Source organism: Lissotriton helveticus, chromosome 7 (assembly GCF_964261635.1).
Source record: "Lissotriton helveticus chromosome 7, aLisHel1.1, whole genome shotgun sequence".
Taxonomy (NCBI): Eukaryota; Metazoa; Chordata; class Amphibia; order Caudata; family Salamandridae; genus Lissotriton; species Lissotriton helveticus.
This window is the reverse complement of record NC_136068.1, coordinates 888,160,341-888,184,686: the sequence shown is the minus strand read 5'-3', so window position 1 is coordinate 888,184,686 and position 24,346 is coordinate 888,160,341. Positions and strand designations below refer to the sequence as shown.

Below are 24,346 nucleotides of genomic sequence, written 5' to 3'. Positions count from 1 at the left end.
GCGCCCTTGCCACCCAGCGACGTGTGTATGATTTGGGGGACAAGGCCAATAAGATGATAGCCTGGTTGGAAAAGAGAGAAAGGGAATGTAATTGGGTGCCGGGGATAGGGTTGCCGGATGGGACTGTGCGAGACACGAGTGAGGGGGTAGCGGAGGAGTTTGGGCTCTACTATGAGGAGGTGTATAGGTCGCATATGGCCAGGGGTGTTCAGGAGTGCCAGATTTCCTGGCCCCTTTGCAGTTGCCCATCTTGGACCAGACTGACAAGGACGTTTTGGAGTCTGCTATTACGGTCAAGGAAGTGGAGGAGGCCATGGGGGATTTACAGGTGGGGAAGGCACCAGGACCCAACGGGTTCCCGGCAGAGGTGTTTGGGTGTCTGTCGAGTAGAACTGCACCCCACATACTAAGCATGTTCAACGAGGCACGGTAGATGGGGAGGTTTCCAAGGGACCTGCGGTTGGCTATGATTGTAGTTATACATAAGGCCGGCAAACCGCAGGGAGTGCGCAGCTCCTACAGGCCCATATCACTCCTTAATTACTAAACGAAAATCCTGGGGAAGATCCTGGCCACAAGACTGGGAGCAGTGGTCCAGTCTCAGATCCACCCGGATCAGTCGGGCTTTATGCCGCACAGAAGCACACGGTTTAACCTGCGGCTTTTGTTTGGAGTCATGCAGGTGGTGTCGGGGAGTCCAGAGGTTTCGGCGGCCCTGTTGTCCCTTGACGCTCACATGGCTTTTGACCGCATAGAGTGGCAGTATATATACGCGGTGTTGAAAAAATTTGGATTTGTGGAAAATTTCCGGTCATGGGTGAAGCTGCTGTATACGGAACCGCTTGCAAAGGTCCGAGTCAATGGCGCTATCTCAAGGGAATTCCAGCTGGGGCAGGGCACGAGGCAGTGGTACCCCTTTTCCCCTGCCCTCTTCGCCTTGGTGTTGGAACCGCTGGCCCATTGGATACGGGCAGACCCCAGGGTATGGGGCATGGACTTAGGAGGAGGCTGGGAAGAACGCATATCGCTATATGCCAAGGACATCTTATTATATGTACAGCAACCGGCCACTTCCATTCAAAGATTGATGACCATTCTCCACACATTCGGGGAATATTCTGGTTACCGCATCAACTGGGACAAGTCCCTTGGGCATGTCCTGGTGGGGCCACAGCTAACCGGGGGTCTGGACTCGCGGGAGGCATTCCGGTACCTGGGCATCTGGGTCACGATGTCAGACTCGAAGTTTCTCCGATTGAATGTGTCGAAGCAACTGGAACGGCTCCACGGGGAAGTGGAACACTGGTAGACCCTTCCACTCTCTTTGATGGGACGTGCTGTCCTATTTAAAATGATGGCCCTACCCAGGTTAATATACGTTCTGCAGAGCTCGCCCTTTCGGATCCCAGAACAGATCTTCAGAACGGTAAAGTCAGAACAGCGCGCCTTATTATGGAGTGGTGGGGGCCTGAGAATAGCTCTCCGGAAATTGCAAAGGGGGCCATATGAGGGGGGACTAGCGGTCCCGGACATTTTCCTATACTATTGGGCGACACAACTGGTCAATATTAATGGCTGGGTATTTGTCCCACAGGACGAGCATACATATAGGATTGACCGTATGGTCCTAGGTAGCGGTGACTACTTAGCAGCTCTCTACTCTAAGGAAAGGTGCGGTGGGACTTTGCCGCCCCAAACGGCAGTGGTAGTGAGGGTGTGGAAGCGGGCGACGAAGCTACTGGGTTGGGAGGCGAAACTCACGGAACACACGCCATTATGGGCTGGCAATTTCATCCCGGAAGTTGCAAAACTGAGGGGTTTACTTCAGTGGAGTATAATTGGTATTGAGGTACTGGGGGATGTGTGGAAAAGGGGGGACATGGTGGACTTTGCGACCCTGCAGGCAGAATTTCAGATGGGGAATGGAGAATTTTTACACTATCAGCAGCTTAAACATGCCTTATACACACACATGAGCCGGGGGGACCAGCTGCCTGAGTATGCCCCGCTCGAAGATAGGCTGCTGCTGGATCCTATGATTGATCAAGCTATCTCCCTTGCCTATAGAAAGCTCATAAATAATCTCCCTGATCCATTGGGACCCCTACGAGAAAAGTGGGAGTCAGATGTTGGTCTACTGGAAGATGACGATTGGAGTGAGGCCCTGCAGTGTCCCCGAGAGGTGGCGATTCGCACCAGAATTAGGATGGTTCAGTTACGTATTCTTCATAGGTCATATACTCCACGGACCATACAATACAAAATTGGTTATGTACCTTTACGATTTTGTCTGAGGGGATGTGGAGAAGAGGGCACTTTCTTCCACATTCTATGGGAATGCACCAAGATTCGGGCATACTGGACCAGCCTGATAGGTATAATGGAGGAAGTGGTAGAGGCGGAGGTCCCTATGGAGGCCCGTTAGCATGTCCTGAGGGTGACGGGCAACATTACTTGGCCACAATGGGATAAGACATGGCTGGCCCTGGCAAGTATGGTGGCCAAAAGAAACATTGCAAGGTTATGGGGGAGTGATCTACTACCAATGGTGGAAGAGTGGGACTTGGACTGATGCCAGAGGGCGGAGAAGGTAATCTATAAAAGTCAAGGTTGCTCCAAGAAATGGGAAAGAATATGGGCGGCATGGAGGTGATACAGGGGGGACTGGAGAGACGCCCAGACTGGGACTGCATTGGATTAATGGAAGAAACGTTACTGATGTTGTACTTCTTGTATGCATTGTTGTGGTAAGGCTAGGGGATGCTCGGTAGACCTGGACTCTTTGGTCCGCTACGGTGGATATAGATGGGTACATTCCGACATGGGTGGGAGGGGGGATTGAGAAGGGGTAGTTGATTGTAGGAGAGAGGCTTCACTGGGGGGTTTTATCAGTGCCTTTGTTGTTGCTTGGGGGGGTCATTAGTGGTTTGCTTTTTGTATGCAGGCCGCTCTGGGTACTAGAGGGGATGTCAATGGTCCATTTTATTTGCATACACCAATGGTCTTCTGATGCTGACTGATGTGTATCGTTTTGGAGCTGATTTTATAATAAAAAGAATTAAAAAAAAATAGAAAAGCAATTAGGTTAATAGAAAAGAGAAAGAAAAAGAGTGGCACCCTGAATACCACAAACCATGAAACCAGCCTAATGCCTATGTTACCCTACTCTAATTCACGCTCTCTAAAAAATATTTTGCTTTATTGTCAGATGTAATCACACTGGTTTTACCATTATTAATTACATTAAAGCTGGCATGGTTCATTTAAAAGGGCTGCACCCCCTTGCCCTGAAATAGTTCAATCAATTGCTTCAGTCTTCAGCATCTCTCAACTGTAATATAACAAAAGTCTGGTCTGACAAATATGGAACAGCCATCGACATCTGGGTGTGCATTTTCAAACACCACCTGTCTAAGAATGAAATTCCCCCAAAAGACCAGGATGGTCCTTGATTTAACCATTCTATGACTCACTTATTTCCTTTATAAGTGGAAATATATGTTCCCTTTGGACTTCATGATCCCAGTCCCATCCTTCAAGCTCTAGAAATTCATTCCAGTACTCTTAAGTTATTGCGGCATTGCCAGCTCTGAAACTCTTTCCATTTCAATTGGGTGTCCATCAGTAGTGCGTAATGTGCTGCGGTTTGATACTTTATGAAGGATGCATTCTCCTCCAGCACTGCGGCCCATCTCTCTACCGCTAACATCCTTTCCAAAATCTCTGAACAATGTCTCGTGATCTTCCGTATTGCTCCTTGCAGTTTTCTGATGGTAGCCTAGGTTCTACGACAGCCTTAGTGAGCCTCTTCTCTATGAGAAGGAATCCCTTGATATATGGCTTCAAGAGTTAGTGCCTCTGCTGACAACTCCTGGGTTTTGTGATCTCCAGCCCCTGTTAAACTCTCCAGAGCATACTGTGTTGATGAGTAATCCCCCTTCAGTCACCAGTGCCGGGTTTGCATACTGCAGTTCCTCACACTATTTTAACTGTTGACCAAGCATTACTGTCCACAGTTCCCCCAAAGGAGGATCACTTTCCTAGCTCAGTAAGCTACAGTTTGAGTTTTCTCCCGAAGGGTAGGAGTGATCCAATGACATTTCTTCCCTGTCTGCAATTGGAAAAAATCATTCTGCAGCCTTAGTGTGTGAGCCATTTGTGCCAGCAGATATGCTGCCCTTCTTGTGGTTACCCTTCCCAATTCTCCTCCGGTCGGCGGTCTCATGGCCTGAAGAACCCATCCTGCTGCTAGAGTATGTCTCCCTTTATTTTCACCAACCTCTGCTGCAGGTACTCCCATGTAGCACATATTGCCTCCCCTAGACTTGGGCTCCTGGCCTTGGATCCCCTCCATGTTCCCCATATGCACCTCCTTAAGACCTTCACTGACCTGTTTTCCTGTGTTGTTGAAAAGACCAATCTGTAACTCCTTTTTTATGGTCAGTGTTGTGTCCTCCTGGCCTTCCACTGCTCCTGGTAATGTACTTTCTGGGCAGGATAGCGGTTGTTTTGAAACTCTAAAAGTCCCTCCCCCCTCCGTTGACCATAATGTGGGGCTCAGCTGGGGGGTGGAATGCAGGATGATCCTTCTGCTAAATTGTATCTTGGTCCTGTTCACACGTTGATTATCTTATCAAATCTGCAATAGTTGGCCTAGCTGAATTCACTGAGCCCATTCCGTCTTACTTGTTTCCTCTGACACTTGAGGAGACAACACAGGGGGCATCCCCGATGGGCTTTCCGCACCATGCTCCAACCCCATTCCGAGTGCCGTTGTATTGCGATCCTTCGTGGCTCCCATATTCTGATTTCAATGGTGATATTTGAGAAGTCATCAGTGCTGTCATAAATGATACCATAGAACATGTCATGGGTAATGTAATATGTGTGGTCATCAGAAATGCATGGCGGGGGTGCAAGTTATAGTTAGCTCTGCTAACTATACCTGGGGAATTTCCGTGATTTTTTTGCTCAAAATATTATTGTTGTCACTGAGATATTTACCTAACTAGAACATCACTTTAACCCTTGGTTTGTTCAATTAATTTCTAAGGTATTTTTAAAAAAAAGAACAGATCTTTTTAACACACCTAGCTATAATGTTACATTTTTTTCACTGAATTTTTATGACAAAGTAGTGTTTGTATTACCATAAGTAAAGCCCTCTCCCCCACCATGCACAGCCTTTGGCCATGCGTAGCAGAAGGTTAGCCGCAGGGCTTAGTCGCAGAACACCTGTGGGCAGGCAACCCTTGCTGTGCACAGCTGGGGATTGGCAATAGGGCTGCCAACCCACCCGGAGGCAGCCAACTCCACTGCAGGCACCCAACAGCACTCCTCACACAGCTTTTGGTCACGTGTTACCTGTATTGGCCACTGGGCCTGGCTTTCAGACAGGCTCTGCATCTAACTCTGCCAAGGCAGCCAATCCCATGCAGCGCAATGATTTTGATGGGGGGTTGGGCATAGGATTTGTAGCCAGGCCATGTGGCCTAATCCCCAGCAGGTTGCCAACCCATGGGCATGCACAGCCTGTGGTGTCTGCAGCATAGGATTGCCCTTAGGGCCCCAGGGAACCCATTCCCCTTTGGCAAAAACATACATATAGTGTAGTTATAGTATAGTTATAGATAGGACCTAGTTTCCATAGAAAATCCACAACATTCTATTTGGAATAACTTGGCGGACGAATCTTCATGAATTTCTCCAAGAAAATGGCCAGTTCCATTCCTTCCCTGAAAGTTTAGGGGTGATTCGTCAAGTGGGGGCTGAGAAAAAAGGGGGGTCCCAAAAAGTGTTTTCCCCATGCAATTTTCCATGGGGACCTCTAGCCAGGGCTACAGCCCGAACGGCTGAACGGAATTACATGGAATTTGGCAGAAAGGTAGAGTTCTGTTACCAGATTGTGCTTTTTGTTAAATGGTGTAAATCTATTCAGTAGTTTCTGAGAAAATTGCAAGTAAAATCATAGCGATATCTAGAGACGGAGTTTAGCACGCATACGGAAATCTGTTCAATGACGTGCGCGAGCTGCATGCTGATTGGCTGTGAATTGTCTGTCAACACTCGAAACCAGGAAGTGTTGGCGGCCATCTTGTGCCTCGCTAGAACCGAATCACAAGAAAACAGTGACCCTCTAGGCTTGCTCAGGGGGTTGTATATCGATGTTTAGGCTCTATTTTTTATTTTTTATTTTTGAAAGAAAAATCGTGGCATACGTGTATGGAAATACGTACAATTACGAGCTAGATGCTGATTGGCTGGCAATACTGCAAACCAGGAAGTGTTGGCAGCCATCTTGTTTGTCAGGAGAGCAGAGTCACAAGAAAACAGTAAAAGAAAGTTGAGAAATAAGGAAAGGGGGCAGGGTAGAAACATTCTGACCCTTTAGTGTTGGTCAGGGGGTGGTACATGGATCTTTAAGCACAATTTTTTTTTTAAATAAAAAATGGCGGGGTACTCGTGCAGTACTTGTATGCAGTGGAAAAGGTGAAAAAAAAGTAGAATTTTGTTTTATTCATTAGGTTCTGGGGGGGGGAATTACGGGGGCAATTTTTCTGCATAATGGGGGCTTGTAAGCTGCCCCGAGCACTCGGGAACGGCACTCCTCTGGTTTTATTTTGAAGTATGCGGGGGGGGGTTACGGTACTACTCCCCGCAGTCTCGGTGAGCGGCACCCCTTGGGTATTTTTAAAAAAAAAAACATGTTTTGAGCTCTCTCTCTCTCCCCGTACACGTCTCGGGGAATGCCACATTTCTGGGGCAGTGATATGTAAAATGACCTTATAGCTCCGGGTACCTGCATTGTGTGGAGTTTTTTATTACTGTTGGGAGGGTGGGCTTGATAATACGTCCTTGTAAATTCCCATAGAAGCCTATGTTCTGGTGTTAACATGGGCTTCTATGGGAAATAATAATGCCATATTATCAAGATCATTATCGCCGTTTTATCGGCAGTTTCTTGCCAATAAAACAGCGATAATTGTAACACGGGTCCTTGATAATATGCACCTAACTTTAGTGGTCAAAAAAAGAGCAATGGGCCATATTATCAACTAAAGGCGAATTATTATTGTCACTTTTATTGGCAGGAAACGATAATGGACTTGATAAAATGCCCTTGTGAATAAACATAGCGGCGCAGGTTAATATCAGAACTTGGGCTGCTATGGGAATTTACAAGGGCCTATTGTGAAGGCCATTATCGCCGCTTTATCGGCAGTTACTGGCGGTAAAAGCGGCGGTAATATATCGCCTTTTGTTGATAATATGCCCCTTCATTTCTATGATAGTATGTAAAACTTTCCTTTTTTTGTGTAGCAGTTGAACTCTCTACGCATGCGCAGCCTCGTTTCGAAGTCGACTTCTTTTTCTTTTTCTTCAAGTTCAACAAACAAAGCTTTCTTTATTTCAGGTATTAAATTTGGCGCTTTGTTTTCCCGGGTTGTGTGTCTCATCCGCTGTTGTACTTTTGTAATGTATTAATAATTGCATTTTATCTACATTTATTTGGAACTTAGTGTCGAGGCGCCAAAAGTTGATGAGGTACTCCGTCCACCGCCATTTTAGTAGTTTTTCACGATTGATTTTATTATATCTGTTACTTTCATTTTATTGTCCTCCTATTTTCTTTGTGATCACCACGGTGTTTGTCCTTAAACTCTGATGTTCTCAGACATGGTCACACGTATACCTAAAAACTATTTTGAAGGACGTAAGTAGGAGTGGGCGTAGTTCGCGAAGTAGCGCTACGCGAAGCTACGCGAAGTGCACTTCGCACTACGCAAACTTCACTTAGCACTACGCGAGCTGCGTAGTAGCATGTTCGCACTGTGCAAGATGCGTTTTCAATGATTGCACAGTGCGAACAAGCATCCGGCACTGTGCAATCATTGAAAACGGCATCTTGCACAGTGTGAGCTGTGGTTTTCTGCCGCTTGAGTAGATTTTTACTCGAGCAGCAGCTTTCTCAACGCAAACTGGTAGTTTCTCATCGCGAGCGGTCGCGAGCATGAACGACCACTCGCAATGAGAAACCTGACCTCCCCGCGTTGAGAGTCTCACCGGATGTGATTTTGCTTGCTCGCGGTCGCGAACATGACATTGAGGACCGCGAACAAGCAAAAAATGACCGCTACGCTGTGCTACGCGTGTTCGCACTGTGCTACGTGCAGCTCGCGTAATGCGAAGTTGCGCAAACTTCGCAAACTACGCAAGCGTAGCGTAGTGCTTCGCCCAGGGTTTGTCAACACAAAGACATTATTAAGATTATCACTGCTTTTATCGGCAGGAAAACTGCCGATAAAGCAGCGATAAAGGGCTTGATAATAAAGAATCTGGGCTGCTATGGGAATTTCCGAGGCCCTATTTTTAAGCCCATTATCGCCGTTTTATCGGAATTATTCCTGTCGATAAAAGCGGCGATAATGTATCACCTTTTGTTGATAATATGCCACAATGTTTTGTGTCCTGCATCGTATTTTGCGATGCAGGGCGCAGGATACGAAATTCATTTTATTAATTTAATTGTTTACTTACCTGCAATCATCCACATTCCTCTATTTATAACCCCCCATCCTGCCCTTCCCCCGCCCCACTTGCCTACCTCACCACAACTCCCTCCACGGGCCGCGGCTGAGTCAGTTACTTGTACTTACCATAAGCATAATAAATAATAAAATAAATGTATATTATAAAATTGTCACCTGTGGAAGATAGAAAGTTACTAGATGCATTTTACAACACAAAATAATTTGTAAAACATCTCATTTGCCTTTTTTGCTTTTCTCAGAATATATTGAATTTCACTATAAACAATGAGTTCAATAGTACTCATCACATAACAGCGGGCAAAAAAAAGACAATCCATAAGGATATCTTAAAAAAAAACAGTCAACATTCTCAATAACTATATAAAAAATAGAAATAAAACATATCTTAAATGTTTTTTTCTAAGAGCAATTTCTTACGTAAATATAACATATCTCAAACAATCATAAAATAACAATACATTCTGATTAATATTCTTACACTGTAAATAATGGTACTTACAAATAGATGCTGACAAAATACACAGCAAAAAGTCCTTAATGGTTTTGCAAACTTTTCCTTACGGCCAAATAGTATGCATCAAGTCCTTTGTTTGGAAGTTGTTCAATAGTAATCCTGAACGTCCGCCTCCCAGCCTTCTGATCAAAAAGACCAACGGGTCCCCAGGACTCATCCATTAGTCCGACGCTGTTCAACATCTACATGGGCACCCTAACACAAGTAGCCCACCATCACAACTTCAACAAGATCTCCTACACAAAGAACACCCAGCTCATCCTCATTCTCACCAAGAAGCCACATACTACTAAAAGTAACCTCCACGACACAATGAAGGACGTCACTAACTACATAAAGAGCAGCACTGTAAACACAAACTGGCAGAAGATGAAGGTACTCATCCTCAGACCCACTCCATCAGCCTCAGACAACCCGTGCTACCTGACTACAGAGTGAAGAGTACCAACACCTACCAACCATGTGCACAACATAGGATTCAATCTCAACTGCTCCCTCTCCATGTGTAAGAAAGTCTACTCCATGTCCTCGTACTGCTACAACACTTTCCACATGCTCCGCCACATTTACAAGTGGATCCTAACCAAAAGAAGAAGAACAGTGACACAGGCCCTCATCAGCAGCAGACTACACTGTGGTAAAACACTCTACACACGAATTCTAGCCAAACACCTACAAAAAATCCAAAAGATCTCTACGTGACTGATCATCACTGTCCCTGGCTGCACCTACATCACCCACTACCTGATACACCTACACTGCCTCAATATCAACAAAAGGATCACCTTCAAGCTCCTAAACCTCACTTACAAAATACTCTACAACACCAGACTAGTGTACCTTAACAGCAGTAATCCTAAAGGGCAAATTTTGATCTTAAAATGTTGTCTTTAAAAATATTAGGTAAGAATTTGGTAACTCTTTGGGCAAACGTTGCTTAAAAACGAATAATTCCTTTAATATTGTGTGTCGCCAACCCAGTTGGAGCAGTGACAACACAAGACAAATGCGAGTCAGTTCTTTTCTGTAGAAAACTTGTGATTACTTTAATTAAAAAACTTTTTCCTGTTCCAGCTTGTCCACTCACATACATACGGATAGGTTCAAATGATGAGCAAGAGCAGTCTTTCTTCTCATGAAGAAATCCATGGTCAATCTGTTCTCTCACTTGCTCATATATTTCTTTCCGCTCAAGATTTAGTTGTTCTTCCAAGTCTCCTAAGTTTGTTAGATGTTCTTGACCTTGATACATTACTGTTTCCACCTCTTCCATAGCAGTTGCTGCTTCTTTTAGAACAATTGGTTCTCCCAGTGGGTCCTGACTCAACGGAGCAGAAGTTTCACTGTCTTGAGAACTGTCTCTAGCAATCCCAGCTGCAATTATAGCTTCTTGCTCAATTTCGTCATTCAACATTTTGATATAATTTGTAAAAACAGGACATTCTATAGTATCTTTAGTTGCATTGAAGGAATCTTCATAGCTCTCAAAATGTCCAACTAATTCCAATTCTGAACGCCATGGCTTGAAAAGTTGCAAAAGAGCTAAATAGTAAAATTCACTTTTGTCAGGTGTTTCGTAACTCAGTTTACGGTGATTAATCAAATGTCCTTTTCTTTGTTTCACCAGACATCCTTCAGAACCAATAATGCTATATATACCATAATTAATGCTTTCAGTAATATTCCGTTTAAAAATATAGTTTTGCAGCACTTCATAGAGTCAAATTTTCTCAAGATGATGATTTCTATTTGGATAATATGTATCCAACATATTTGTTTTCACAATATCAGTACTTTCAGGCTCTTTTTCAGCTAAATATTCAATTTCTTGTACAGATTTAAGAACTCGGTTTCGTGTTGCAGTAAGACCTAGACTCACCCAAATGATTCTTCTAGATTTGGAGTATAGACTTGCAGATGATAAGCGATCCGAGCAGTCATACGCTCCAATTTCTCGATGAGATAACATCTTCAAACTGTAACTGTATAATTTCTTACTTAGACTCTTTTCATGGGAAATCTCTTCCCACATTTCCTTCAATTCTGTCTTTTCTGACTTTGTTATGTACAATGTCACATATCGAGCAACAGCAATGGAATTGTCTGCAACATATTGAATATCCATATTAGCATTCCACATAGACAAAATGACTGAGTTATAGTCGTTTATGTATTTTGACTGTTCATTTCTTCTTAAGTTATAGGTATTTTTTGGAGACTTTCTTGTGATATTATGTCGCGAAGATGACATAAAACTGTTCACTCTTCCTTTCGATATTACAGGTCGAGGAAATGCAAAACGGCATTTGCTGTAGAATTTGTCCTTAGATTTGTACTTTCAACGACAGTATTTGCCACAACGATGGCTTTGGAATCATAAGACTTGTTGTCTTAAGTCCTTATCTTGTGTACTTTTGGGTACTTCACATGTAGCATATTGGTCAAAAAAAGACAACACAGTATCATCTGAGTCTGTTCCAAATTTGGGAGCATCTTTAATCCATAATAGCATATGTATGTGAGGAGCATCTCTCGCTTGATACTCCTTTCTCCAAAACAAATCCAGAACCTCACCAAGAGGAGGATTTTTGTTATTGGTGATAAAAGACATCATAGCTTCGAATCTATGATTGAAATACCTGCATACATTAACAGAATTCAAAGAGCACTATTTTCCAGGTGTCTTGTATTCGATATTTGGTATATTTGGATTTGCCTCCCGATGAAATTGAAGTAAATCATCCCAAGCATATTCAGCACAGCTTAGAGTAAGGAACCATGTAGGAGTTCCTAAGTGTTCCTTAGCATACATTTAAGTTCTCCATGACGATGGTACCAGTACTCATTAGAACCACGCTGACATGCCATCAGATTAATCAGCTGAGTTTCTAAAAAATTATCTTTCTGCTGTACTTTATCCATAAATCCCTTTGCCGAAACATTTTGCAGATGTACACCTGTTTTCAATATGTGGTGTACTGCATAAGAAAGTCCAGACAAATCACTCTCAAACAAAAGATGAAACAAATATGAAATACATTGTGAAATCTTGCATCTTCTGCATATAATCTTGATGTCCGGTGTTCAGATGCAGGAATTTGCTCAGGTCGTTCATCATATCGTCCTCCTTTTCCTGTAGGAAACAACTGAGGGAAACAACGAGCTTCCAAGCTTTTTTCCCTTACACTAATGGGACTTCCTTTTGCTTCTTTCATTTGAAATAACTCTATAGCATTCCCCATCATTTCTTTGGAATGCAATGGATGAACACTGTAATGTTCGTAGATTTCTTCAGTTCTGGACACATCCACTTTTTCAATTTGTCCAGATGGCAAGTCAGTATCTTCTTGTACAGTTATTTCTTCTTCTCCCACATACACATTTTTGTAATATTGATTATTTTTTACCAGATACAACGTTGTCTTTTTCACTTTCCTAACATCCACTAATTCTTGGGAGATTATCTTACTCTTAGTACAAACGCCATTAACAAGAATAACTAAAGGTTCCTCCTCTACATTTTCTACACTAATAGTTTCAATATTTTTCTTAAAATCTAGAGGCAAATATTCAACTCTTCCCTTTAATCCTCTATGTAAATCAGAAGGAGGGAATTTTCCTGTCTTAGGCTCCATAGGAACAATAGCCTCAAATGGATCCACACATTGAATAAGAATAGACTCATAGGTATTTAAATCCATCAGTTCAGAAGGAATATTTACCAACTCAAGATTATTATGCACAGCTCTAGCAGGAATTTTGTTCTCTTCTAATTTGTTATAACAATATTTACAAATACGCTGATCAGAACCCAAATCAAAAGAATTCTCTACCAACAAATAAGTTGCAAAATCCTTCCACTCATTATTAATTTCCTTTTCACTTTTTAAATACAGATCAACAGGCCTGGTCTGATTTTTATAATGAATTCGTCGACAACAGATACAAGAATAATTTGGCCTTTTACCTGAAATCACCTTAAACTGTATAATTTCTTGCTCAAACTTTTCTACACTGCACTGTCCTACATTCTCTTCCACATTTTCTTCTATTAATCTCTCACTTTCTGCACTGTCTTCCTGAGGACCAAAGTAACTAATCTCCAGTTCATCACAAACATTTGGTACATCTGATACAGATCCATGCAAAAGAGCACTGTTCAACTTTTTTAACATTAGTGCTGGACTTTTCGCGTAATACAATGTTCTGACTAATTTCCTCATCTGAGTATGATGAACTGCTAAGATCCTGAAATGGTGGAAAACACTTCGACATACTTTTTTTAGAAACACAAGGCAGAGAATGACCTTGCAAACCAGTATTTTCTCTCACTCTGCAAGGGTCTAGTCCTTGTAACATCTTAATCTTTTGTTTAACACTTTTCTTGGTATAATTACTTAAGAAATTGCGTAAAAAATCAATAGACTCTTGCCGCACACTGCAAATACTACTACAATTCCAAGAGTACACTGGAGCTTTAGGACGTCTGCCTAAAACTTCACCAGCTAACACATCTTCTAAATTTCTAGGAACAATTTTCTCTTTCTCAATAGGACAACCATTTTTAACCGCATAAGCACGACCCGTAGTGTCAACTGCATGCAACAAATCATTACTCTGAAGATAACTTTCTTCATAAAAAAAAGGCTCAGAACTTGATCTATGTTTCCATTCACCCAAAAAAACCTCACAAAAATTACTTTTGTTAATTAGTCTTTTCCACCAACTTTTGCCCTTCATTAAATGGATAGGTTTATCTAGTGATCTAATTCTATTGATTACTAAAATAAAGAGTTTCTTTTCAATTCCAAAGCTTTCTCAACTACATTTTCTGTAGCTTTCTTCTTCTTATAAAATACAGTTTTTTTCTTATATACCTTAATTTCTTTCATTAAATTTGATACCAATCTATTATAAAACATTTTTTTCCTAATTTCTATGAATTGATTTTTTCTCCTTGTACTATACACAGTTTTGTCTGCACTTGATTTTCCAATACTCTTTTCTTTATTAGTAGTTTTTTTCCGTTGCTGATACACTAAAGATATTTTTCTGTTTCTGAACATTACTCTTAGTCTTTAGTATTTTCCTCAAAAAAGTGCTCCTGCTCTTACCAGGACTTTTTTTCTGTTTGTTAGGATATCTCTCTTCATGTAAATCTTCTTGGTGAGTTCTCTTCATTTACACACTTTTCTTTCGTTGCTTTCTCTTTTGGTTTTTCGTTGGCATGATGCAATATTTTTAGTATCGATAAACACAACCTATGATAAAAAAAAATATATAACATTACAAAAAAAAATATATCAAATATTCTATTATATTACTTACAAGAACAGAGGGAGGGGTATGAGGACAAACCTCGGAGTATAAAAATAAGAGGACTTATAATAAAAGAACAAGGAGTATGAAGCAAGGAACATTTTATACAAAATGAGAGTATAAATAGACAGTACAATGTAACGGAATATAAAAACAGCAGAGGCCCGTGGAGAGAGTTGCAATGGAGGGGCAGGGTGAGGAGTGATAAACAACGGAATCTGAGGGCATATTATCAACAAGTACCGATATTTATCGCTAAATAGGGTTAGCGACAATTTTTTCATCGCAGCCTATCGCTGGATATGTTTGCGGAGAAAACATGCTATTAGCAACGTTTTTCTCTATTGTGCTAAAATATCCAGCGATAGCGGCGAAATGCGTAAATATCGTTGAGAATACAGCGATATTCACGCATTAGAGACGAAATGGTCTTAGCCATGTTATCCACCTGCCATTAGATAACATGGCTAAGAAGTGGTCTGTGCAGGTGTTAGTATTTGGAGATATTCGCAGTTAGCGCGAATATTTCCAAGGGTACGCCTGCCTTGCTAATAGGCGATAGCGACGTTAGCGACTTCTTTCAGTTGCTAACTGGTTGGGTACGCCCCCTTTGCACGTCATTAGCGATAAACATCGCTGACATGCAAAGCGGGCCCCAAACTGCTCGCTATTGCCTAAAAGCTGTCGCTAACTTTAGTTCGGGACAGGTTGCTAATAGGGCGATAAAATTATTGCCGCTTAGCGGCCGAAAACGGACACTAAATCGGTGATAATTGCCTATAGCCCCCCTTGGTAATATGCCCCCTGGATCATTGCAGGTAAGTATTCAATTAAATTAATAAAATGAATTTCTGGACAAATTATCAACAAAAGGCGATAGATTATGGGCCATATTATTAATAAAGGACGATACATTATCGCCGCTTTTATCGATAGGAAACTGCCGATAAAGCAGTGATAATGTTTTCGATAATATATCCTTGTGAATTCCCATAGAAACCCAGGTTATGGTGTTAACCTGGGCTTCTATGGAAATTCACAAGGATATATTATGGAGCCCGTTATCGCCGCTTTAGTGGCAGTTTCCTGCTGGTAAAAGCGTCGATAATGTTTCGCCCTTTACTGATAATATGGCACTGACATACATATTATTAAGGACCAGTGTTAAAATTATCGACGTTTTATGGACAGAAAACTGCCGATAAAACGGCGAAAATGGGCTTGATAATAGGTTCTTGTAAATTGCTATAGAAGTACAAGTTCTAGTGTTAACCTGGTATGGGAATTCTCATGAGCATATTATCAAGCTCATTATCGTCGTTTTATTGGCATTTTCCTGCCGATAAAAACGTCATTAATCCCTTAATGTACAGAGGCACCAAATGATATTAAAGAAAAAAACATAACAGCATGCATTGTTGCAAAACACATTTACTACTATAAAACGTTTAACAACGGATGAATATAGGGGGATATTATCAATACAGGCGATAACATTATCAACACTTTATCGGCAGTTTCCTGCAGATAAAGTGGCGATAATTGTATCGCCGACTCTTGAAAATATACCCCATAATTCATTAATGTACAAAGATACACCGCACACACACGCTCCCATACAACTTTTCAACTCACCTTTCAAATTGAATTCTAGATTAACAAGAATACCACTCACACAGTGGATATTCTTCTACAAAATCTCTGGACTTCAGTGTTCGCAGCACAACCGTCAAATTGAAAACGTTCCCTCTCATTTTATGCATACATACATATAAATAACCAATTTAAATCCTGTTCACATTAAATCCAAAGAAAACACACATTTCTATTGGTTTAACATTCCAAAGCTTTCGAACTAATAGAACTTTCAACACTTCCCCCGTACCAGAATCTGCCAGTTACCATAGAAACACTTCAGGGAACACCTAACTCAGCACACAGGTGAAAAGTTCATCATACATTGTTGCAAATTAAAACAGCAAGTGTGCTTGAGTGGAGAATATACCAGCTTATCTTATGTAACATTCTTTTTTTATCACTTTTTCTTAACCAATAAAAATAAGGCTTTTAAAAAACAGAAACATGGAACCTAGTTTTCTGTATAATGTTGTCAAACAACCAATCATTTATTTTCTTTTTTTGAAAGCTGCATGTTGTCCACCATTTTAGAAAAATCGTACTTTTGAAACTAGCATTTCATTTACAGACGCCATCAGAGTGCATCCAGACCTCTCTTCAAAATGCTTACAGTGTGGATTGTGGGACACAGCTATGTTTTCTGCAGTGTAAGGTACGCACAACAGAAAAGAATTCACAAGGACCTCGGTTTACCAAATGTAGACATTAAATGGATTGGACAGAGAGGATTAAAGTTGTACCAATTGATGCCATTGGTGAAATCCTTTATGCATCTCGAACACCCTGACCTCATAATTGTGCACTGTGGTGGCAATGACCTATGCACTTTGACTGGGGTAGCTCTGGATAGGATAGGATAATATTAGTGATAAAGATTGCCACTTTTGCCCAAAAGTTTACATTGAATTAAATGAGAATGAACCGATTGTGTTTAAATGAGTAAAATACAACTTATGTTGTTTTGAATGTATGTTTTTATCCTGTAGAAGAAATTAAATATACTATATATTTTTACATGTTTTCTAGTCTGATTTCCCTGTTTACATGATTTATATTTGTGAGTTTGATTTGAATTTGATTTTGAACTAACCTGACCGTATTGCCTAGGAATTTTCTTTACTCACATCGTAGCTCTGGAAATGCTCATGAAGGACACCTTTGCCCAATTGATGACACTGTTCCCCAAAACTGTCTTTGTATATTCTAATATATGCCAAAGACAGAGATGGAAGCGGTCCAACCATTATTGTCCACAGTTTGAAAAAGCTAGGAAACATATGAATAAATCTGTTTCTGGCTTTCTCCGAGACTACCGAATAGGGTCCATTTACAACAATAATCTGCGTTTCAATATGCATGGCATCTATAGGAGAGATGGTGTACATTTTACAGATGAGGGAAACAGAGTGTTCCTTATAAACTTAAGCCTCTGCATCGGTACTTACTTGTAGGTACTAAAACCTCGTAATAAACAAAATGGCTCTTTTGAGAGCCACATAACACATAAACAAATACACTTACTAAATATCTAAAATAATTTTTAGTTTTCTTGCTTACGTACGCTTACGTGACGACTTTCAACCTTACAGCTGTAGGTCGTCCATACGTGGTTGGTACGCGCACAATAAATCTACCACCCCCTGAGTAACACTATAGGTTCAGAATGTTTCTATCATGCCCCTTTCCTTATTTGTCAACTTTCTTTTACTGTTTCCTTGTGACTCGGCTGCCGTGAAAAATAAGATGGCTTGCAACACTTCCGGGTTTGGAGTATTGACAGCCAATCAGCATGCAGCTCCTGCTCGTAATTGTACATATTTCTGTACGCTTAAATATAGAGCTTAAACATGCATGTACGACCCCCTAACCACGCGTGATCGTCACCACGAAGCCATTAGCATGCATTTCGGTTCATATTATGAACAAAACGAGATGGTACTTTCCTGCTGATAAAAGCGGGGATAATGTGTCGCCTTTTGTTGATATCACGTTTTGTTGATAATATGGCCCGAAATTTGTTTTATTAATGTAATTGTTTAGTTGCCTGCAATCAAGCAGATTCCGTTGTTTATCACCCCTCACCCTGCCCCTCCCACGCCCGCCCTGCCTGCCCCATTGCACGTCCCTGCACGGGTTGAGTTAGGAATAGTAGAAAGACTTTTGAATTAAGAAGGAACATTAATGAAAAACACAAGATATTGAAGAATTGACAGAACAGATAACAAGCAACTGCATAAAAAAAGTTAGTAGAAGAACAGAAGGAAATTAATAATATAAAAATTAGACAATAAACTGAGAGGCCTAGGTTAATGAATGTTAGGTAATTATAGGTTAAAAGCAGTGAGAAAAATAAAGAACCGTAAGCTACAAGGTTACAGATAAATACCAGAGGAGAAGCCAGTTCGAAATTGGAAGGGGTAGGTAATGAGTAGGGTTAGACTAAGTTATAGATGAGGAATAGAGATAGAGTAAACACATGAATTATTCAAAAAGTAGTGTGATAATGATGTCTAAAAATAAACAGATACACAGTGTTGTTCTGGACAATAAATAGTATGTTTTCCATTATAGTAAAACACATTTACTATTTTGGAAAGGGTAAGGTGAATAGACATATTCTGCATTTTTTAGTAGTGTATTTTACTATAACAGCCTGAGTCTTTTCCAATAGTCACAAGGAGTGACTGCTTTCAAAATTTAAGAAAAGATAAGATAAGAACATGATATCCTTATAAGTAATTATAGTTGTATAATTTTGCAAAGGACTAAAAATCTACTAATGGAATGTTATTAGATAATGGTATTTATATAGTATTTTTTGTAGGCCAAAATAGGTTAAAACTGTAGTTTTGTATTATATATTATAAAAAGTGATAACATTAACTGTTTATATTTTTATACAAGGAGCAAGAACATAAAGGAAAAATTATGCAAAGAGAACAGCCTCATACTCTATAATTGAAGAACTAATCGTATCTGTCACAGGCAATGAGAGTGAAGAAAGGGAAATTAGTGCTGCAGACATGAATTGTGATTTTGAAGACGAAAGCTTTGATGCAGATTTCGTTGAAGTTTTAAACTATGTTGAAATTTTAGAACACATTAAATCTGAACCTGCTGACGTGGAAATGTATCTGTATGACATATGTGATGAAGTTGTATTGGAATGTCTGTTAAATTATGAGATGTTAATAGAATACATTTATTGTTGAAAAATAATAAAGGTTTGAGTACTATCTACTTATGTATTTATTGTACTAAAAGTGAAGCAGTTATAGATTGTTATATATTCTTTAAATGTTTGTATTGATTTAAAATATGCAAAGTGGGTTTGAGGGTATCGATTGCTTAAAATCCGTATGGAGTATACATGCAGTCTTGTATGCAGCTGCAAACTTGTGTTTTATGCTTCAATTCCCCAGTCTTTATTCTTAGACTTCCACCAAACACCCTGACACTGATGTTTTAGTAATATAGTGAGCAGTATGTTCTTTTTGTTTGTACGGTGGTAAAACTGAAGCTGTAATAAATTTAGTGAGGAACTTTCTTTGCAGAAGTGTAATGATCAAGTCAGTATCTAGATAGTCATGGATTAAAAGAGGACTTAGTGCATAGGCTGTTTCAAACCTCTATGGACTGTGGATGCACTGTTCTATGCACCAGCAAACTTATGTTTTATACGTTCAATTCCACAATGTGTATCCTAATACTTCCAGGAAACATTCTCACACTACTGTTTCAATATTGTAGTGAGCCCTTCAGCAGTATGTGTTTATCTGTATACTGTGGTACAACTGAGGCTATTATAAATTCAATCAGGTTCTTTCCTTGCAGTCTTGTAATCATCAACTCACTATCTAAGTGCTCATGCTTTAAAATAGGCCTTAGGGCATAGACTACTTCAAAATCCTTATAGACGATGTATGCAGTCTTCAATGTACTTGCAAATTTGTGTTTTACACGTTCAATTTACTAGTTTGTATTGTTACACTTCCGGCAAACACTCTGTCACTGTTGTTTTAGTTTTGTAGTGACTCATTCATCGGTATGTAGTAATGCTATCACTACATTAAAACACTAATGGGCACATATACAATAACTGGCATATCCCCAGGAATATGTCAGTTATTGGGCTCCGTGACACTACCACCATGGATGCGCCGTATTTACAATGTGGTGTACCATGGGACAAAAATGGCACATATATGTAATGTATCTGTGCTGTAAAGGTGGTGCATTGTTTGAGTTATGTTGGAAGTGCAATGTATCTCCAGCAATGGTCTGGGGGCCTATGCTCAGACTGCTGTGTCAATCCTGCTTCAAGGTAGTGCAGGGTTTTGACACAGCATGAGCGCTAAAGTGACAAAGTGAAATCTTGTAGATTTTAGTGAGCCACTTTTAGGAGGTCTTCTTGCGCTGGAACGCCCCCCTTTCCCCCCATGTAGGAATGTCTCTTTCTGGTACAGGGATTTACAATGTGATGCACCTCCCAGATATGTCACATTCTAAATGCCACATACCATGGTTCATCTTTTGCACCATTGCTTCATCAGAAAAGTGATGCAACAGTGGTGTAAAAGAGGCAGAATGGTGTTGTAAATCTGCTCCTAACAAACACTTACAAATTCACCCAGGCAGTTTCACTATCAGTGCATTCTTTTTTAATGTACTTTTGTTATTATTGTACATTAAAAATATGAAATGTAACTTTAAAAATAAAATAAATATTAGTATTTATAATAAAAATTTAGGCAATTACTATAAAAAGAAATATAATAATTAGTATATTTCAAAATTATCATTTACAAAACCTTTGAAATTCACTGAAAAAACCATAAGTTTCACGCACGTTATAGTTATGAATTAGCATTTAAAAAAACTTAAACATTCACTGAAAAAACCATAGGTTTCACACACGTTATAGTTAGGAATTAGCATTTAAAAAACCTTGCAAATTCATTGAAAAAATCATAGGTTTCACACACGTTATAGTTAGGAATTAGCATTTGAAAAACCATGCAAATTCATTGAAAAAACCATAGGTTTCACAAGTTATAGTTAGCTGAACATTTCTCTCATACAAAACCTTTGAAACTGCTGATGACCTCACATATTACATCACTCGTGACATGGTCAGTGACATCACTGATGACATCTCAAATGACATCCCTGACTACATCACTGATGACATCATCCTTGTGGCAGACCTCCTCTTACTGTAATATAACCTTTGATACACACAATCAAAAATAGAAACTAAAATTTTCAAAAAATTGGAGATACAAATTCCAGTTAGAACAACCTATTGAGTAATCCCAAAATCTACATCCACATCCACTCATTCGCCAACAGTTCTATATAGTCACTCATACATGTACTCACTCATCATATGTACTCATACACCTATATATCCTGTTATACACCAACACTCATTTATTGAGTTACTCACACGCAGACACACACATGCAAATAAACTATCAAATATCCATTTACTTGCATATACAGCTATACATCCACCACTACACTAACTTCTACAGAATCGTAGACATACTTACTCTCTTAAACAATCACTTATAGAAACACATACTTATTTATACAGGAAGTCTTAGAATCTCTCGCTCTCAGATATACTCACTTATATCCATCAATACTCACATATACTAGTTTAAAACATGTAGTTACTCATAAAGATACTATTGAGATAGTCATTCACTCTCTAGCACACCCATACACACACTCATCCACCCATACAGTCCTGCACACATGCTGTCTTCAAAACATATACAAACAGTGAGTCAGTCATTCATGCATCTGTGCGCTAAGTAATACTCCCCACCGAACCGTACAAACACTCATTTTGGTACTCAAAAAACCAACTAATAACCCATATACACACTCATGTAGGTACTTACCAACCCATGCAGCCACTTATATACAAAGTGAGACACTGATACAGATATTTAATTATTTAAAGATTACTCGCTAGTACACCTATTCACTAAGATATACTTAATAAGTCAGTTATACAATCAATTTTACAAAAAAACATCCATTTAGACAGTTATTTACCCATTTATTCTTCCATTGACCTTTAGATATACATATATAAAAAAAAAAATTCCGAAAGACACACATTCACTGGATGATGTCATCAGGGATGTCATTTGAGATGTCATGAGTGATGTCATGAGTGATGTCACTGACCATGTCATGAGTGATGTAATATGTGACTACATCAGCAGTGCATTACGGGTGCGCAAGTTATAGTTAGCTGAGCTAACTATAACGGAGGAATTTCAAAGGCTTTGTATGAGAAAATGTTCAGCTAACTATAACGTGTGAAACCTATATTTTTTTCAATGAATTTGCATGGTTTTTTAAATGATAATTCCTAAATATAACGTGTGAAACCTATGTTTTTTTCAATTATTATATATATATATATATATATATATATATATATATATATTACCTACTGGCGGTCGCCAGTAGGTATATATAGTTAGGATTTTTTCTCTATGGGTTTTTTGAAAATTCTATGTCTAATAACTTTGGCGTTTGTGGACGGAATCGGCTGAAATTTTCAGGAAAATGGCACATTTTGTTTCTGAGCAGCCCTTGAAAATTTGGGGGGGGTTCGTCCAGTGGGGGCCGAGAAAAAAGGGGGGTCCCAAAACGTGTTTTTAACATTGAGTTTTCCATAGGGCGGTTGGCCTCACTTTTAGCCCGAACGGCTGAATGGATTTGCACGAAACTTGGCAAAATTGTAGGGACTGGTAGCCCGATGTGCCTTTTGTAGGTCTCAATATATGTGCTCCAGTGGATTTTGAGAAATTAACGTTTAAAAAAAGATATATATCTGTAACAGCGGACCGGTTAGCGCTCTGGTTCGCGGACTTTTCGCGCAACGGAGCTTTGTGAAGCGAAGCTGATTGGTTCTCCGGCGTCTGTCAACATTCCAAACAGTCCGTAGCGGCCGCCATCTTGTCTCTCGGTAGGATCGAGAGACAAGAGGAGGTCAAAACAAAGGGGGAAATAACTATAAGGGGGCATAGTAGATCCTCGCTGACCCCCTAGGTTTGATGTGGAGGTTTTAAAAGGGCCCCGCGGGGCAAAAAAAAAACAAAATAATAATAATCGAACGGCTGAATGGATTTGCACGAAACTTGGCAAAATATTAGGGACTGGTAGCCCGATGTGCCTTTGCTAGGTCTCAATATATGTGCTCCAGTGGATTTTGAGAAATTAACGTTGAAAAAAAGATATATATCTGTAACAGCGCTCCGCTTCGCGTACTTTTCGCGTTACGGAGCTTTGCGAAGCTGATTGGTTCTCCGGCGTCTGTCAACATTCCAAACAGTCCGTAGCGGCCGCCATCTTGTCCCTCGGTAGGATTGAGAGACAAGAGGAGGCCAAAGCGAAGGGGGAAATGACCATAAGGGGGCATAGTAGATCCTTCCTGACCTCTTAGGTTTGATGTACCATTTTGCCAAGTTTGGTGTAATTCCGTTCAGCCATTCAGGCTGTAGACGTATGTAAATGTCCTATGGAAAATTGCATGGGGAAAACACATTTGAAAGTGTTGAAATTTAGAACCAATTAAAATGTTACTTTGGTTTTGTATTTGTGTGTGATGAAAGTTAATTGGTTATGTATATATGTCAAATGAGAGGAAACCACAGCCATTTTGTGATACTACTGTCTGAGGTACATTTGTGAGGAATTTTTGGTGGTGAATTTCTGGTGTTTGATTTACACAGTACTAACACTTCTGCTACTTTTAAAAAGGTGAGTTGTTAATTTGTAAGGGGAACTATGTTGTACACTTGAAGATAATTTGAAAAATGTTTTCTGTTATTTATTTGCAGTCCTTCTGTTATACTAAATACTTGATGAAGTTAGTTTTATATTATGTATTACTAAAAACGATAAATGAAAGTGATTATTTTTTTCTGCAATTTACAGCAAGCAATTTCAAAATAAAATGGCTCACAATGAAGAGACCGTGGCAATTTCTTTTGAATTGTCCACTACATTGATTGAAATTGAGAGCACCAATAATGAAATATTGTCACAAGGAGGACATGACTTGTATGATTCCATTAGATTGATTGAAATGGACAGCACCAAGAATGAAATATTGTCACAAGGAGATGACTTGAATGATTCCACTACATTGATTGAAATTGAGAGCACCAATAATGAAATATTGTCACAAGGAGGAGATGGCTTGTATGATTCCATTAGATTGATTGAAATGGACAGCACCAATAATGAAATATTGTCACAAGGAGGAGATGACTTGAATGATTCCACTACATTG

The 24,346-nt window shown here is 39.9% G+C and overlaps 1 protein-coding gene across 1 annotated transcript in view; it reads right to left on the bottom strand.

Annotated features, from left to right (window-relative positions):
- Positions 1-3,310: 3,310 nt before the first annotated feature.
- Positions 3,311-24,346, bottom strand: part of LOC144769322 (uncharacterized) — a 121,518-nt gene continuing 100,482 nt past the window's right edge. The window contains exon 3 of the mRNA XM_078653394.1: positions 3,311-3,331. Coding sequence (XP_078509520.1) covers positions 3,311-3,331 — 21 coding nt within the window. The remainder of the gene's footprint in view (positions 3,332-24,346) is intronic.